Source organism: Cryptomeria japonica, chromosome 4, assembly GCF_030272615.1.
Source record: "Cryptomeria japonica chromosome 4, Sugi_1.0, whole genome shotgun sequence".
NCBI classification, from domain to species: Eukaryota; Viridiplantae; Streptophyta; class Pinopsida; order Cupressales; family Cupressaceae; genus Cryptomeria; species Cryptomeria japonica.
In genome coordinates this window covers 750619641-750634732 of record NC_081408.1, presented here as the reverse complement: position 1 = coordinate 750634732, position 15092 = coordinate 750619641, and the positions used below count along the sequence as shown (strand labels likewise).

Genomic DNA, 15092 nt, shown 5'->3' with positions numbered 1-15092 from the left:
TAAAGTGATTTATTTAATTAAAGACCATGAAAGACTTAGGTGAACTTAATTAAATAAATTGAGTAATTTATTGAATCAAATAGATGAATGTGAATAATTTAATTAAATAGAATTTAATTAAATATAGGAATGGGTTAACATGAATATTAAATATTCACTTAGGAAAGTGGTCATTTTTATACGTTTACAAGTACTTTTAGTTTTGTTTTTTTTAATATGTACCCACATGTCATTAAGTTTGCTCTATTGCATTCTCAAATTATTATTTCTAAGATGAATGTTCAAGATCTTTTTAGAGGATTCACCTCACCTATTAGCAATTATGGTAAAGATAAAAATGTAGTCCCTGTTAAAGATATTAAATTTCCACAGTTAATGATGAATATTATGATAAGCTTCGCTTGTGGATTCAACTGCATATATTTTGTTAGCATCGATATTTCAGATCAAATTGAACATGATCCATCATCTATGTGTATTTTGTTAGCATCAACGTTTTGGATCATGGAGTTTGACCCGAAACATTGATGCTAACAAAATACACGCAGTTGAATCCAGAAGCTTATCATAATATGTAGCACTTAGTTAAAAAGGTAAATGAAGATGCCTTTGCATTTTTTTCATTAATAAAAAAGTTAAAAGTCAAAATAAGAATGAAGAAACAAAATCCATTCAAGATTATATGAATATTGTCGTCTATGGAGAGAAAAGTGACCATGGATTTAATAGTTAAAAAAATTCAAGCAAATAATGATGTAAACATTAGAGTCTCCAATTTGACACTAAGTTTTAGTTTTTTTTCTATTGAATAAAGCTGAAATTAATACAAAAAGAATAGCAGTCCAAAAAAATGGAAGTTCGACAAGAAGAACAAAATTAATACATGCAACGATACCATCTTGTATTCCCTATTTTGGGTTGTTTGATCTCTAACCTTTGTTCTTTATGTTAATAAAACTTTTGTTTTTCGAAAAAATCTTTAAGATGAGAAGAAAGGATAAAGAAAGGTTAACAAACTGTCTTACATGAAAAGTGATATTAAAATACCATGTGTGATGTAGCAATATGATATCGGTTTCTATATGACCATACAATGGAAATTACATGTGATGTGGTAGTGTAATAGTGTCCTATGTGATGTAGGCAATGTGATCAACATTCTATGTAATGCACTACTTTGATCAATTTTCATGCAATTTGATAGTGTGATACATTTCCACACAATATGAATATGTGATATGATCAACCACAAAGTAATGTGAAAATGTGATAGATATTTACATGATATGAGCACACAAAGCAATAAACTTCCACCTAGATGTTATGATGACTCTTTATCTAGTGCAATTTTTCACTAAGTCTTTGATTAGTACAAGTCATTATTTGAGACCTTAACCATGAGAAAGGATTAGTAATCATATGTCCCTCTCCTCAATTGGTTGCATGTGTAGTATGAAATGAATTGGAGAATAGAGAAATTGATACATTATATGATAAAAATAAGTTGTTCAAAGTATATGTAAGTATGTAAGCCCAAATATAACATACAAATATGTATCATAATAACAAGCATGTAAGATCACAAATTGGTGATAAGATGCATTGAAATATAATGTTCCCCCTTGTTGTATATATGGACCAATATGTCGTCATTGTTGTCAACCCATGATACATCTATACAAATAAACTTGTGTGACTAAGAGGAGAGATTGTGCATATGACCTATGACATGACTAAGGGGGAGATTAGTGTAGTTGTGGAATCTGCATATTATCATTAATACTATGACATGACTAAGAGGGAGATTAGTGTAGTTGTGGAATCTGCATGTTATCATTAATACCAACCCATAATGAGGCAGTTCAAACTTGCATTAATCTCGAAGCAAGGAATAAGTTTTAACTGCACATAGTTATACCTTATCTTCTAAAGTTCGTATCCATAGTGTGTATCAATTTATCTTTGATGAGTCAACACTTTAATAAGTTCCATATCAAAGATAGTCAATTTTGATATCTAAGTAAGCTGCGATAGTGAGAATGCATGTCTTAGGAGATTTGCAATGATCTACTATTAGTTTGGTGTAACTCACTTAATAGTAAGATGCATAAAAGTTGTCTAAAGGCTTTAATAGAGCATCTTCTAAGGTGGAAACACAATAATCCGGTCTGCATTCTTCTGCATAGCAGCATATTATTGTCTAATTTATGTTATGTTTGTAGAGCTAAAGAGGTGTTATATCCAAAGTTTCAAGTCACAATCTCTTTTGCAGAGAAAATTAGAGATGTCTGTGTATCGGACTGTAGTAAGGTAAAGCAAAGGGTCGCAAAAGACAACTTTGCATTCCACAAGACTGAACGATATGATCAAGTGATTTAGAGAACATGATTAGATATTTCCAAGATATGTTCTATTCAAGTTTCAAATGATTTGGTGTATCGCCAAGTTCAGTTTTCAAAGTGTTTATGTACTTGCTTATGGATACAAATAAGTATACAAATATGTATACAAAGTTGTTCAAAGTATATGTAAGTAAATATAACATACAAATAAGTATACAAATATGTATACAAATATAACATACAAATATGTATACAAATAAGTTTTGAAGACCATTTTTCTATTTTAATGAAAGTTAATCTGCTTGCTTCATCAAACATGTGCAAATGTTGTTGGTATTTTGTTAGGCCGTTAGGTTAATTTTTTTTATTAGGTACCTTGAGATAGAGTGCACATAAAGACACCATGCAAATAAGATGAACACCTATAATTTTATTTTATAAGAACAAAGATTCTTGAAGATTGACCAACACGTCGCTATCACGCTGTACAAAAGGTCTGTTTTGGAACCAGAATAGCTTCAGCCAAAGATTTGAGCCAGTAGTGAAGTTTGTAACGTTTCGTGTTCAGCTCTGGTGGTTATATAAATAACGTTTTTGGTTTAGATAGCCAGGTGAATATGGCCTTGAGAAAGGAGCCAAGGAGTTGCCAAACTCCAGACGGATGGCGTTTGGCAACTGTGGAAGAAGCGAAGAACAATCTGGAATGGATAAAGAACAATCTGTTACAGGAATGGGATTTAGCTCGTCTTCTAAATGGCTGGATCGGAGGCTCTGCTTATGACTTCAATGTCCAAGAGGCTTTCAGAAGCTGCCTTGGATACATGATACTCATTCAATCACCAACTCCTGAGATATCGCACGCAGGTCTGTATAACTTCTATTGGCTTGATTAACTTGAGCACAAAGTAGTTGAATACAGATGACAAAACATGCTTACTGAAAATTTCAAAGATTCAAGTTAGCGGTGATGTTGCAATGTAAACATTAGGCTGATGCTTGTGTATTGTCCGCAAAAGATGACAGGAATGACGGTCTATATTCCGAGGTTCCCCGATTGAGTAACGAGGGAAGGAGTGCTGCGGCGTTGTTATGCAGTGAAGATTGGAATGTGGAGGTCCTTTATTGGTTGATGCCAGGAGAGGATCCTGTATGGGAAGATGATAAAACAAAAGCAGTATGCCAAATAGTAAGCGAAATAGCCAGGGAGTGGCAGCGTGCGCGTGGAAAGAGCAGAGTGCTCTCTTCTTTGGAAGACGTGAGGATGAACATTCAAGAGCTTTTGAAAGCCTTGGCGGCCGACACCAAAAATTCATTGGAAGGCTTGATGAACTAGATTCAAGAGTATGAGAAAGGCCAGATTGCAAATGAAATTTTAGAAGAGTTCATTTCTATGGACCCCGAAATTGGCGATGTGTTTTTGAAAGAAATAGGTTTGAAAGAGGATTTGAAGATGTTTAAAGATTTCGGATTCGACACAAGCGTACTGCCGTCGGCTTGGGAAACACTCTGGTGTCTTACGATGGATGTCGTGGATCGGGTGAACATCAACTTCCTGTGCAAAGAATTTTATAGTGCAGTGGTGATGCAATCAACATCTAGGCCGCAGTATGGCCCTGATGATGACGAGGAGATGGACGACGACTGGCCAACTCTGGCATCCCTGATTTTCTGCGCCTACCAGTTTTCTGATCCTGATTTTGTTCCGGATGTACAAGCAGCGGCAGAAGAGGCCAACAACGATTTCAAGCGGTTTGCTGAGATTATACGTGACTTATATTTCTCAATTTTTAGCTCTGAAGGCAAGTCTGATGTTTTTAGCACCTTTCTTGTACGGGCGGTAATGAAAGGCAATGTAAATCTGGTAAAAAAAGCTCTTAGACAGTGGCGTACAACCCTCTGAAACATATTATAAGGAAGGAACAGCATTGCACCATGCAGTAGGAATGGAGGATGAATCCGTTGGACTTAAAATCGCAGAGATGCTGCTTAAAAGGAACGCTGGCTTGGTGGATGTCAAGGCCAAGGATACTGGAGAGACAGCTTTGAATAAAGCCATTGAAGAAGGCAAAACTGTGAATATGGTGTCGTGGCTGCTGCACCTGTCAAATGAACCAGAATCTTATTTTAAGCATCTGGATCTCCCAGTGTATCTGCGCGAGAGTTCGCGAATGGGGTATGTGGATCTCGTTACAAAGCTGCTAGATGGAGGAGCCGATCCTTCTGGAGGAGACGATGAAGGCAAGACGGCACTTCATTACGCTGCCGAGGGTGAAGGCTACTATGAGGTAATGGAAATTATTGTAAGATTGGTGTTTGATAAATACAAAGGAAGTACCAACTGGGAGAAAGCTTCAGCGGGTGATAAATACGGAAGAAACGTTCTTCATGTCGCTGCTTTCCTTGGACGGTATGAGCTTTGTCGTTGGCTTTTACGGGCTAACAGAAATCTGATAGATAGCAAGGATCGTGATGGACAGAGTGCTATATATTATGCAGTAGCTGGACCTCATTACGATCCTGATCTTTTAGGCGTGTTCATTTCAATACAACCTAATCAAGTTTTGGTCAAAGATTTCAGCCAAACAACTCCTTTGCACGTGGCTGCTGCTAGAGGCAAAGTACACATGGCGGAATTTCTTCTTTCAGTGATTTCAGAAGAAGAGCGCAAGAAAAATTATGTTGAGGCAACAGACGTGCTGGGTCAAACAGCACTGCACAAAGCAGCAAGTGGAGGCTACGAGGAAATTGTCAAAAAGCTTCTTGAGGAGGGTGCCAATCCGTTAAAAGAACGGGACTGTGACGGCAAAACAGCTCTGCATTTTGCGGCTCAAGCAGAGGGTGAAAATGCCAAGAATATAGCCGAGTTGCTTTTGAGAAGCTGCAAGTCAGATGAACAGAGAAGCTTGCTTTTGTTTGCTTCTGCAGGTGAAATTGGTTTAGGCTCGAATTCTTCGCTTGACAACTATCTTGATCAGGAAAAATGTAAAATACGGGAAACACTAGAGACGGAGAGTTTGCTTAGAGTAGCAGCAAGACTAGGCGATATAGATATGACACGGGAGTTCATCACTAGGGGTGCAAATATCTCTCTCATTCGCGGTAAGGAATGGATCGACACTCTCTCAACAGAAGAAGAGAAAAAGAATGTCCAAGATGGTATGTTTGCATATACCTTTTCCTTTCGTTTCTTTTCCCAATTAAACAAATGCATGTGTAACTGTGAATAGTTCTTGTTTTTGTTTTTTGTTATTTCTTGCACAGTTATGGACCAAATTAAGAATAATGTTGAACAAGGGACCGACAACCGGCTCTGCGGGATAATCTTGGTACGTGAAATTATCTTGATTTTCATAATTATCTAGTTAAAAAATAGAAGACCTGCGAATTCACAGACGAAATTTCCTAATGTTTTCCACTATACAATTGGGCAGGACGAAATCCGTTTGCCATTGGTCTGGCTGCATTATTTTAAAATCCTTTTATGAAATCTCCTATCACTGTGGGGGTCTCAGGAGAATGGGGAACGGGAAAGTCAAGTGTAATGGTTCAGGTAATCATCCTTCCAAAAGATTTTAGCGTGTTCACCTCACATTATCAGATCTGGCATTAATCTAATCGTTGTGATTCCAGACAGAGAGCATTCTTCTAAGGAAAGCAGCACAGTTAGCATTCACAAGTTCATTTAAAAAAAACGATATTATCATTGGAGCAAGTGAATCCAAATTATCTGCAACCGGGAAAGCCAGGCGTAGGAAAATAGCAAATGCAATAAAAAAGTTAGATGCTAAAAGGTGGGCTGTCCTCTATGTTATTGACAACATTCAAACGTCTATCAAACAAGTAAAGAAGTTCACAACAGAGGTAGACACGCACTCCCTACATTCACAGATTAGGTGCCCTTATTTACAGCTACATAATAGATTTGTAAGTAATATTTACAGTGTGTGTTAACTTAAAATTTCAAATTGAGATAAAAATTTAGTTTTAAATGTTTTTTTAATACGAGTTTTTAATTTTAAAAGGAAATTAGGTTTTTCTATAATTTATTTATTAGATAGTATATTTTTTAAAATTATGTGATATATATTTGTTAATATAAAAAAAAAAAATTTAAATTTTAAAATATAAAACATAATTTTAATTGACGGATAGGCTATATATGGTGGCAATAGTCATAGGATTCAGAAAAAAAAATTTATAATTTGTTCAAAAAAAATTTCAAAGCTTGTCTTGTTTCGTTTGGGACGTGTCTATTCTGGTTCCAATTGACTGCGTGTATTGACTAACACGTTGCTATCACACTGTACCAAAGATCTGTTTTAGAGCATGTTCTCATAATTTTACACAAAAGTACTATGCTCACCTCTCTGCAATTAATAGCTACAACCTGTATGATGGGTTTTGATTGGTTATCGTGACAACTACAACCTGCGTACAAATCTCGATCAACGGGACTGTCCATGTGAGTTAAGTTGGCATGTGTTGTCAATGCCTTATTTATCTATATTCATTACATTTTTAAAAGGCCTTTCATGTAATTGAGCCTGATAATGCTGTTATGACTTGGAGGGCAAGCAAACACCAAAACTGTGAAGGGGTTTTTCCATATCAAATCGGATTTCATTCATGAATCTTAGCTCTAGGAACTCCAACAAATTTTACATCCACTTTTCACTTGAATCGATTGAAACAATAGTTGAACGGATATTTGTTTTCGTTGGTCTCCTGTTGTGGTAGGGTTTCTAAAAATTTACGGCACGGTTGATAGAAGGGCACAATTTGTGCATAATCTTGAGGCAAGCCACTTTTCTAACCTCACAGAGTGTTACGTTTTGAAGTACCAAATTGTTATCCCATATGAAAAAAATCAATGTAGATTGACCTTGTTGCTGGAAAAAGAGTCGCTCTATCTGAATTGAAACAAAAGCATTATAATTTTGCCTCGGATATATTGTATTTGCCTAGGAATTTTAGGCATGTGGGCTTACACTTGCATATCATTCTACAGATTTAAACTTGATCATCGTTGGTGTTTGTTATACAGAAAATTTGCTACATGGGGTTGAATATGTTGAAAATTTGGCCTTAAATGTATTATACCAGGTTTTTTGTAATTCATTTGAATATCCTTGTGTTTCATACTTGAAGCTTACTTCTGTGTTTTATACTAAATCTCAACAGTGGCCAAATCATATACTTAAATTTGGAGGACCAATTTCATTGTTGTAATGGCACACCTGGGAGAAGGTGTTTAGACCCTGCAATTAAACCAGTCATGATTTAGAATCTCCAATTTGAAATGGTATTAATATTACAGAAAATTATAGATGAACTGTTTAAGTGAATACATTTAGCCAGTTATAATTGGTTGGAAAAATTTCCTCACAAATAGTAACATCCCTATGAAAGCATTTTCTGTATTCTCTTTATACTGAGTGGCTTGTACATTGAAACTGCATGCAATGTGTGATTTATATCTACCTTTCTTTGCCTTCAAAAGAGCGTCCAAAATATATTGGGCAAAATCAGGCTACTGTTGAGGCACTCTCCATCACAAGAAGCTTTGCAATTCAATAACACATAGGTAGAAGTTTCATGCATATACATACAATTTTCACAATTTAAGTAAGAGATTCTTCTCTTCTACAAGTAATATAAATTTATTATTAACTCTAAAATACTAATACAAATTTAAGCATAAAATATTGGGGGAAAAGCTTATGATGAAAATTAGCATGCAATGTGATGGTGATTTGGTTCCAACCTTTTTCAATTTATTTCTTGTGCATTTCAATCTTGATAGAGGTTATATCCACCCTGCCTGTGTCAAAATGGAAGCTTTGGAGACATGGTATGGACATCTATCAAAGCAGAGACAAAACATGGCAGTGTTCCTGAGAAAAATGTGTTTGTCATGGCTTGCAATGATCGCAGATATGCACAGAAAGGATTTGTTGAAAAAGATTTATAAAATTTGAGGTAAATGCGGGTAAAGGTTGCAACATTTTCTTTCCTTCCTCTGTCATTCCCAATCAATTTTCTTTGACCAACAACTTCTTTATTTCTTCCATGCCCACAGGAGGTTTTTAGGGTCATTGATCTTGTAATATCTTTGAAGAGAGGTGTCAAAGGAAACGAAATGCCAGAATTAAAAAATATTACACAATTATATGGGGGAATACATGATATTTATGTGACAGTAAATATTTAAATGTTGCATACTGATATCTAGATACAATATATTTTGTCTTAATGTGAAAATCCAGAATCTCTAATTCCATGTTCATTCATCTGTCAAATTTTATGCAAAGTACAGTTCATGCCAAAGTGTAGAGGACAAAGTAGTGCATTCAAATAATGCAACCTATTTTCCATTTTATGTGTTAAATGTTATACAACAATTACGAATAATGTTCGCAAAAGTTCCTCTTTGAATCAAAGAAGCTTCTGGTCGTGAACTTAAACAATTTTAATTGGTGGGTTTAGTTTATTTCCACCTTGATATGAAAGTGTATTTAGATTTTATATAAAAAAATTAGTTAAATTGTATTTTATTCCAATGATTTGTAGCTTTTGTATTACTCAATGTAATTATACAACTAATCATTAGGGATGGGTTTGAAAGTAAAACATTTTAATTCTCTTTGCAGTTTCGATCCATTACAATATAAGCATTGCATTATTTTTTGTTTGGACGAAGTGATCAACAATAGAGGCAAAGAAAATGTTCTTTTGCATTGCCTTGAAGGGTTTTCATTCACATAGGCGATGTTTTTGTTTATTGATTAATGCTATATATACATATTTTGTAGTCCACAGTTTTAGACTTTTCTCAGAGCAAATAATGTTTTTTTATTTCATTTTTCAATTGTTCATACTCATTCGCATGTGGCTCGAAAATAACTGAAGTTTATTGAGGAGTCAACGCCATCCTAATGGCCATGAACTGGGTGGGCAATAAATTTCTCTTTCTTAGAGTTGAGATTAATACAAGTTATTTCTAAGTGAAAATATAGTCAAGGTCTAATGTATATTGAAAATAGGCATAAAATGAGAGAAAAGTGATTGAGGGTGCAATTTTCATCTTTACATTATTCCCTTCACCCCTCCACACTTCAATGTAGAAAATGTATATAGAACTTAGAAAGAGAAAAATTAAATTAAAAATGAGTAAACTTGTAAATTTGTAAATTATGCATAAAATGATATTACAAATGCAATAATAATATGATATTATGCATAACATATAGTGTAGAGGGGTTTTAAATATTTTTTATTTAAAAATATATAGAATTAAATTTAAAGATAAGATTATTTAAATAATAAAAAATAATATGATAGTATTATTATATATAGTAAAATAATAATTTATGATTAATATGATAGGAAAATGATGTTATAATAGTTAAAATATAATATATAAATATCAATAAAAATTTAAATGATTCAGAAAATATCAAAAAAAAAAAAAAAATTGTAAATTATTTTATTATAATATGTTGATTGTTAGGATTAGTGAAGTGAGTATATAGATTTTTCAATTTAATCATCATTCTAAATTGGATGAATTCCAAGCCTAATGGTGCTTTGAGATGAATGTTCTATTTAAATGAAAAGATGGTTTGGAATGGCTAACCATGTTTCAATTCCATGTTTCAATTTCATATGTAGAAATATCTAGAGAAAAAATATTTATAAAAATTGATCAATTTTAAAATTTATAAAGATTTTGTATAAATCATTTGAATAATATTATTTGAATTCATTCATGTTTAGTATATATATTCACGTAACCATTGTACCTTCTTTAGGTGCAAGTGCTAGTTACATATTGAGTGAAATGAAATTGTAATATGTTAAAGAGAAAACATGATATATATTTTTTTCCCTATTGCATGTTAATATCAAATTGGAATGAACAGGTTCTTAAGAAAATATTACAAAAGAAGAAGGAAGGCGAAGAAACAAACCAGCAAACACAGAAACCCTCTAAGGTAAACAATTTGAGTGATCTAATTATAATATTTTAACTTTCATTCACCATTATTATAGATAGATTTATAATAAAATTAATTTTATAAATAACGTTATGGAATGCTCGACTTCCTCGGCATCTCTCACACTTAGATTTTAGGAAAATGACATTGATAGAAGATTCTTTGAAATTTTCGTTATATTCCATTCAATTTGAAATTAATGGTAGATGAATGTTAATTGCAACGAGAATTAACTGAATCGGATTGAATGAAATTAATGGTAGATGAATGTTAATTGCAACGAGAATTAATTGAATTGGATTGAATTAAGTTGTCTGATGATCTTTGAACCAAATTTTCTTATTGATATCCTAAATTAAGAGTGACTTCACTGTACGGATTGCTGCAGGCGAAAGATCTCCGCATTTGCTCAAGGTTGCGCAAATTTTTGGGTAAGGTCGCTCTTTGGGAGGAATCTGCACCTGAAGATTTGAGCAAGTTTGACGAGATTTTTGAAAAAACCTATCAGGATAAATATCATCAAATTTATAAGTCCCTAGCCGTCATTGATAGGCGTGATATGGTAAGCAAGAATTAGAATAATTGTATATGTCAGTTGATTTTTTTGCTCCTTCTCATATTCCAACCCATCCACCCCATCCACGCAACTGGGTTGTCTGCATCCTGATGATTTTAGATTATTGTGGAGTTTCTAGTGCGAACGAAAAACTTGGTAGTAGAGAATTCGACCTACTTTATGTTAATATTCTTATATATTTTCTATATTAAACATTTGAATTTAGAAATTTATTTAGAAATGATCAAGTCCATCTTCATTCCTATGCAATTTTTAACTTAAAAATTCCTATTTGTTTTGGGTCTGGTGAGATTCAGTTTGAAGAAGATGAAGAAAGTGGATCTGGAAATCAAAAAGTTGGTCAAATGCCATGGGAGGAATACTCGTTGCAATGGACTGCACCTTCCATTTTGACTGTACAATACAATGCCTGGCATTACAGGAATGAAACCGAGGCATGGGCCGGTCTAGCAGTAAAAATTACAGAAGAATTTGAATCAACGATGACAGTGGCACATAAGCTGAGAACTAGCTGCATATATAATTGGAGAAACCGCAGAGATAGCATCTGTTTGAAAGTGATCTTCCCATTCTTTCTTGCAGTAGTGGTGGCCATCTTTCTCAGTATCATTATATGGTTAGTGCTTGGTACAGCCCATAATAAAGATATAAAGAAACTTAAATATGGAGGTCTACCAGCATCGATGATTATAGCTGCTAGGGATTTAGGAAAATCAATCATCTCTTTTGTTAAACCTATCAGTTCTCAAGTCGTGGACTACATATGTCTGCCAGACCATAGCCAAAAGCTTGGCTATCATCAGAAGGTTATTGATGATATCAATTTTTTGAAAGAACAACTCTATTATAAACCCTCTTGGATGTGGAAGGTGTTTGCTTTTATGTGGTGCTGCATTACATAGAGATGGTATGAGAACTATGTTCAGTTGCCGCTACACCTACCGGACCCTAGTGACAAAGAGTCCAATGAGTTTTTGCAATGCCAGCTAGGCGTGTGGGATAGTAGAAAAAGGTCTAGCGGTTCAGCAGCAGAAACAGAAAAACACAATGAATATAGGCCTAGAAAAACCAATCCAAAGTTCCAAATTGGAGCTTCAATTCCAGAGAAACCTCAACTAGGTGAATATCTCTGACTATATACAAGTGGGATTAGTCACATTTTATATTTGCATCATATTAAGAGATCAATTATTTTTCTTCCGCTTTGTTGTTGTAGGTAGAAGAGAAACGAAGAAAGATTTTAGATTTGTAGGTAGAGGAGGAAGAAAGAAAGATTTGGCAGAATCTAGAGCTGAACAACAAAGAGTCCTCAGCATTTCAGGTGAAAATCTTCCAGATGAAATCCTTTTAAGCTGAACAGAAAATAGGAGACAAATGATCGAAACATTTTATATTTGCATCAAGTATTTTAGCTGATGATTTGTGCAATGTACGATCACATAATTCAAATCCGTTTTTATTCAAAATGTTCTTGTAGGTAGAGGAGAAACAAAAATAGATTTGGCAGAATCTGGAGCCGAACAAGAAACAGCCGTCAGCATTCCAGGTGAAATTATTCTAGATGCAGGTCTAAGCATCACTGTATTGATGATTTTAATATAGCCCTTAACTAGAGAATGTTGCTTCCCCAGCAGACACACCCCAGCAAGGATCAGGAAAAACGGAAGAGCCAAAAACAATTAAGAAACCAGGTGATACATCATTCAAATACACAGAGCATTTTAAGTGATGATTTGTGCAATATACGATCACACGATTCACAATCTGTTTTCATTCAATTCACGATACGTTTTCATTCAAAATGTTTGTTAGCAGAGAGGGTATCTCCGATCACACAAATATACAGATATATACAGAAATCTTTGTGCAATGTACGAACCAACAATTCACAATCCGGAGTTGAAGAAGCAAAGATTGAGATAGAACAACCAAGAAAAAGCGATGAGCAAAGTGCAGGTTTCAAGTTTAACAAGCTGGCTATATTATATTAATTTTGTTTTCTATGAGTTTGCGGATCCTGATCACTCATGATAATTTTTTTGAGAAAATATAAGTGAATTGTATTTTAAATTATATCTATATAATCATACCCTACTGCGACTATAAAACGTCCCTCCGTTTAAAAGACTTACAAGAAAAATAACGAGTAGACTAATAAATTTCTAATACCAGACATATAAGATTTATAATAACAGCTTGACGTATGTTGCAGGTGATCAAGAACAGCGAAGTCTCTCCTTACTAATTAGTGCAATGCTCATCCCTAACTATACCCCAGGAGAAAGGAAGGCTTTTTCCATTCTTCATACTCAGTGCACACTGCACAGGCAGTAGAAAACTTCCGCGAGAGTGGAAATGTTTGATGGCATACCATCGGCTAGCGTGGAATATTTTGTATCTAAACTTTTATCTGAAATATGTTGACCCAGTGGAGGGATGGCAGGTTCAACTTATTGCATGGATTTTCGTTTGCTGGGAATGGGGGCACCTCATAACAACACTTATACAAGTAAGATAACATCGGAGTTTTTTTTTTCCTTAGGTGTTCATTTGAACGGACAGTTGTAATTGATTTGTTTCCTTAGACACAAAATTTTACTTCTTATATCCAGAAATAAAAATTCTTTGTATGCACTGATGCAGAAATGGAATAAGCTTGAGGTTTTAAGAAAGTGGAAAGTTACAGAGGAGAAAGTTGTAAAGGAGAAAGTTACAAAGGGGGAAATTGAAGTACCAGAGGAGCTTGAGATTTTAAGGAGGAGGAAAGTTGTTGTAAAGGAGAAAGTTACAAAGGAGGAAATTGTAGTAGAGGAGAGTAGTGGGCCTTCGCTGAGAGAGATTGTTGAGAATTATATCGATGAGAGGTGGCCAGCTGACAAGAAGAGCGCCACAAAACAGAAGGATGAAGAAGTGGAGAAGACAAGTGGCGACTTGCCAGAGAAAAACATGACAATAATTTCCAGCGAGGATAAAAAGGGAGATGATAGCATTGACAGCCTCAACAACACTGAAGAAGTGGAGAAGACAAATAGCAACTTGCCAGAGAAGAACATGACAACAATTTCCAGTGAGGAAGATTTAAAACAGATTTTGAAAGAGCAGAAGGAGATGAGGGAAGCTCTAACAAAGGTTCAGGAGGAGATGAGGGAAGCTCTAAGAAAGGTTCAGGAGGAGATGAGGGATATGATGAAAATGTTCAAGAAGAAAGTTTTAAATGAGGAAGAAGACAAAAGAGGAGAAATATTTCTGCAACAGAGCACAACGGCCAAGGAGAATCAGACAAGAATCGTCAAGAAAATCTTCATACAAGAAGAAGACAACAAAGGAGAAAGCTCACTGCAACAGTACACAACGGCTGAGGAGAATCAGAAAACTGAGAAGGCAAAGGATGAAGAAGAGCGAGAAGAATAGATTAGGCTGAGAGACACATTGCGCCGCTTCAATGTTTCAATGGATGGCATTCAAGCCTTCCAAAAATTTAGGTTTTACTGCCAGCCTGGACATCTTCCATGGCGTTTGCGCAAACAAGCTACACTATGAATTTAGGCGGGCACTTCTAATTCTCATTTCAAGCAAATTATTTTATTTCCGTAATTAAACTATCTATTGATTCTCTCTTGAAGAGAATTCGCTTTTTAGAATAATTACTTGCCTCACTGATACTGCAGATTAAGTAGAGAGTCAGTCAATATAAATGGTAAGTTGGTAAATGGATGTTAAATTAGTAGTAAATGTGATCAATCTTGTTTCAGTCAATAAAACTTTAATTTGTTGTCTTTTTTAAGTAGTAAAATCAATAATTTATAATACAATATATGATGTCTATTTCTGTATATATTTATTTTTTAGGCATATAAAAAGAAGTTCTGTAGTTCAAGAAAGAAACAAGATGAGTTGGTTAGCAAATTATTATATACAAGAGACCCACTTGTTCTGAGAATTCAATATATACAGTTGGTCAAGATGTTTATAATGGCTGCTTGTTCATATTTCACGCGATGTTTTGGTTTGATTTCCATTGGTCAGTTATAATAGAGTTAAGTTTGTCTTTTCACGTTCATGTGAGACAGAATTCAACTAATGTAACTATCAATTTAATATTCAAAAAGATAAGAGTGTCTCGTTTTATTAATATTATTTTTTCTATTTCAGTTTTGATAAAAAAAAACATTTTAG

General features: G+C 34.4%; 1 protein-coding gene across 1 annotated transcript; it reads left to right on the top strand.

The window, feature by feature from the left end:
- Positions 1 to 12532: 12532 nt before the first annotated feature.
- LOC131875358 (uncharacterized) lies at positions 12533 to 13250 on the top strand. The gene is made up of 2 exons (XM_059219457.1): positions 12533 to 12872; positions 13129 to 13250. Exons 1-2 carry the CDS (start codon positions 12533 to 12535, stop codon positions 13248 to 13250), a joined length of 462 nt encoding a protein of 153 aa, XP_059075440.1.
- The last annotated feature ends 1842 nt before the right edge of the window (positions 13251 to 15092 follow it).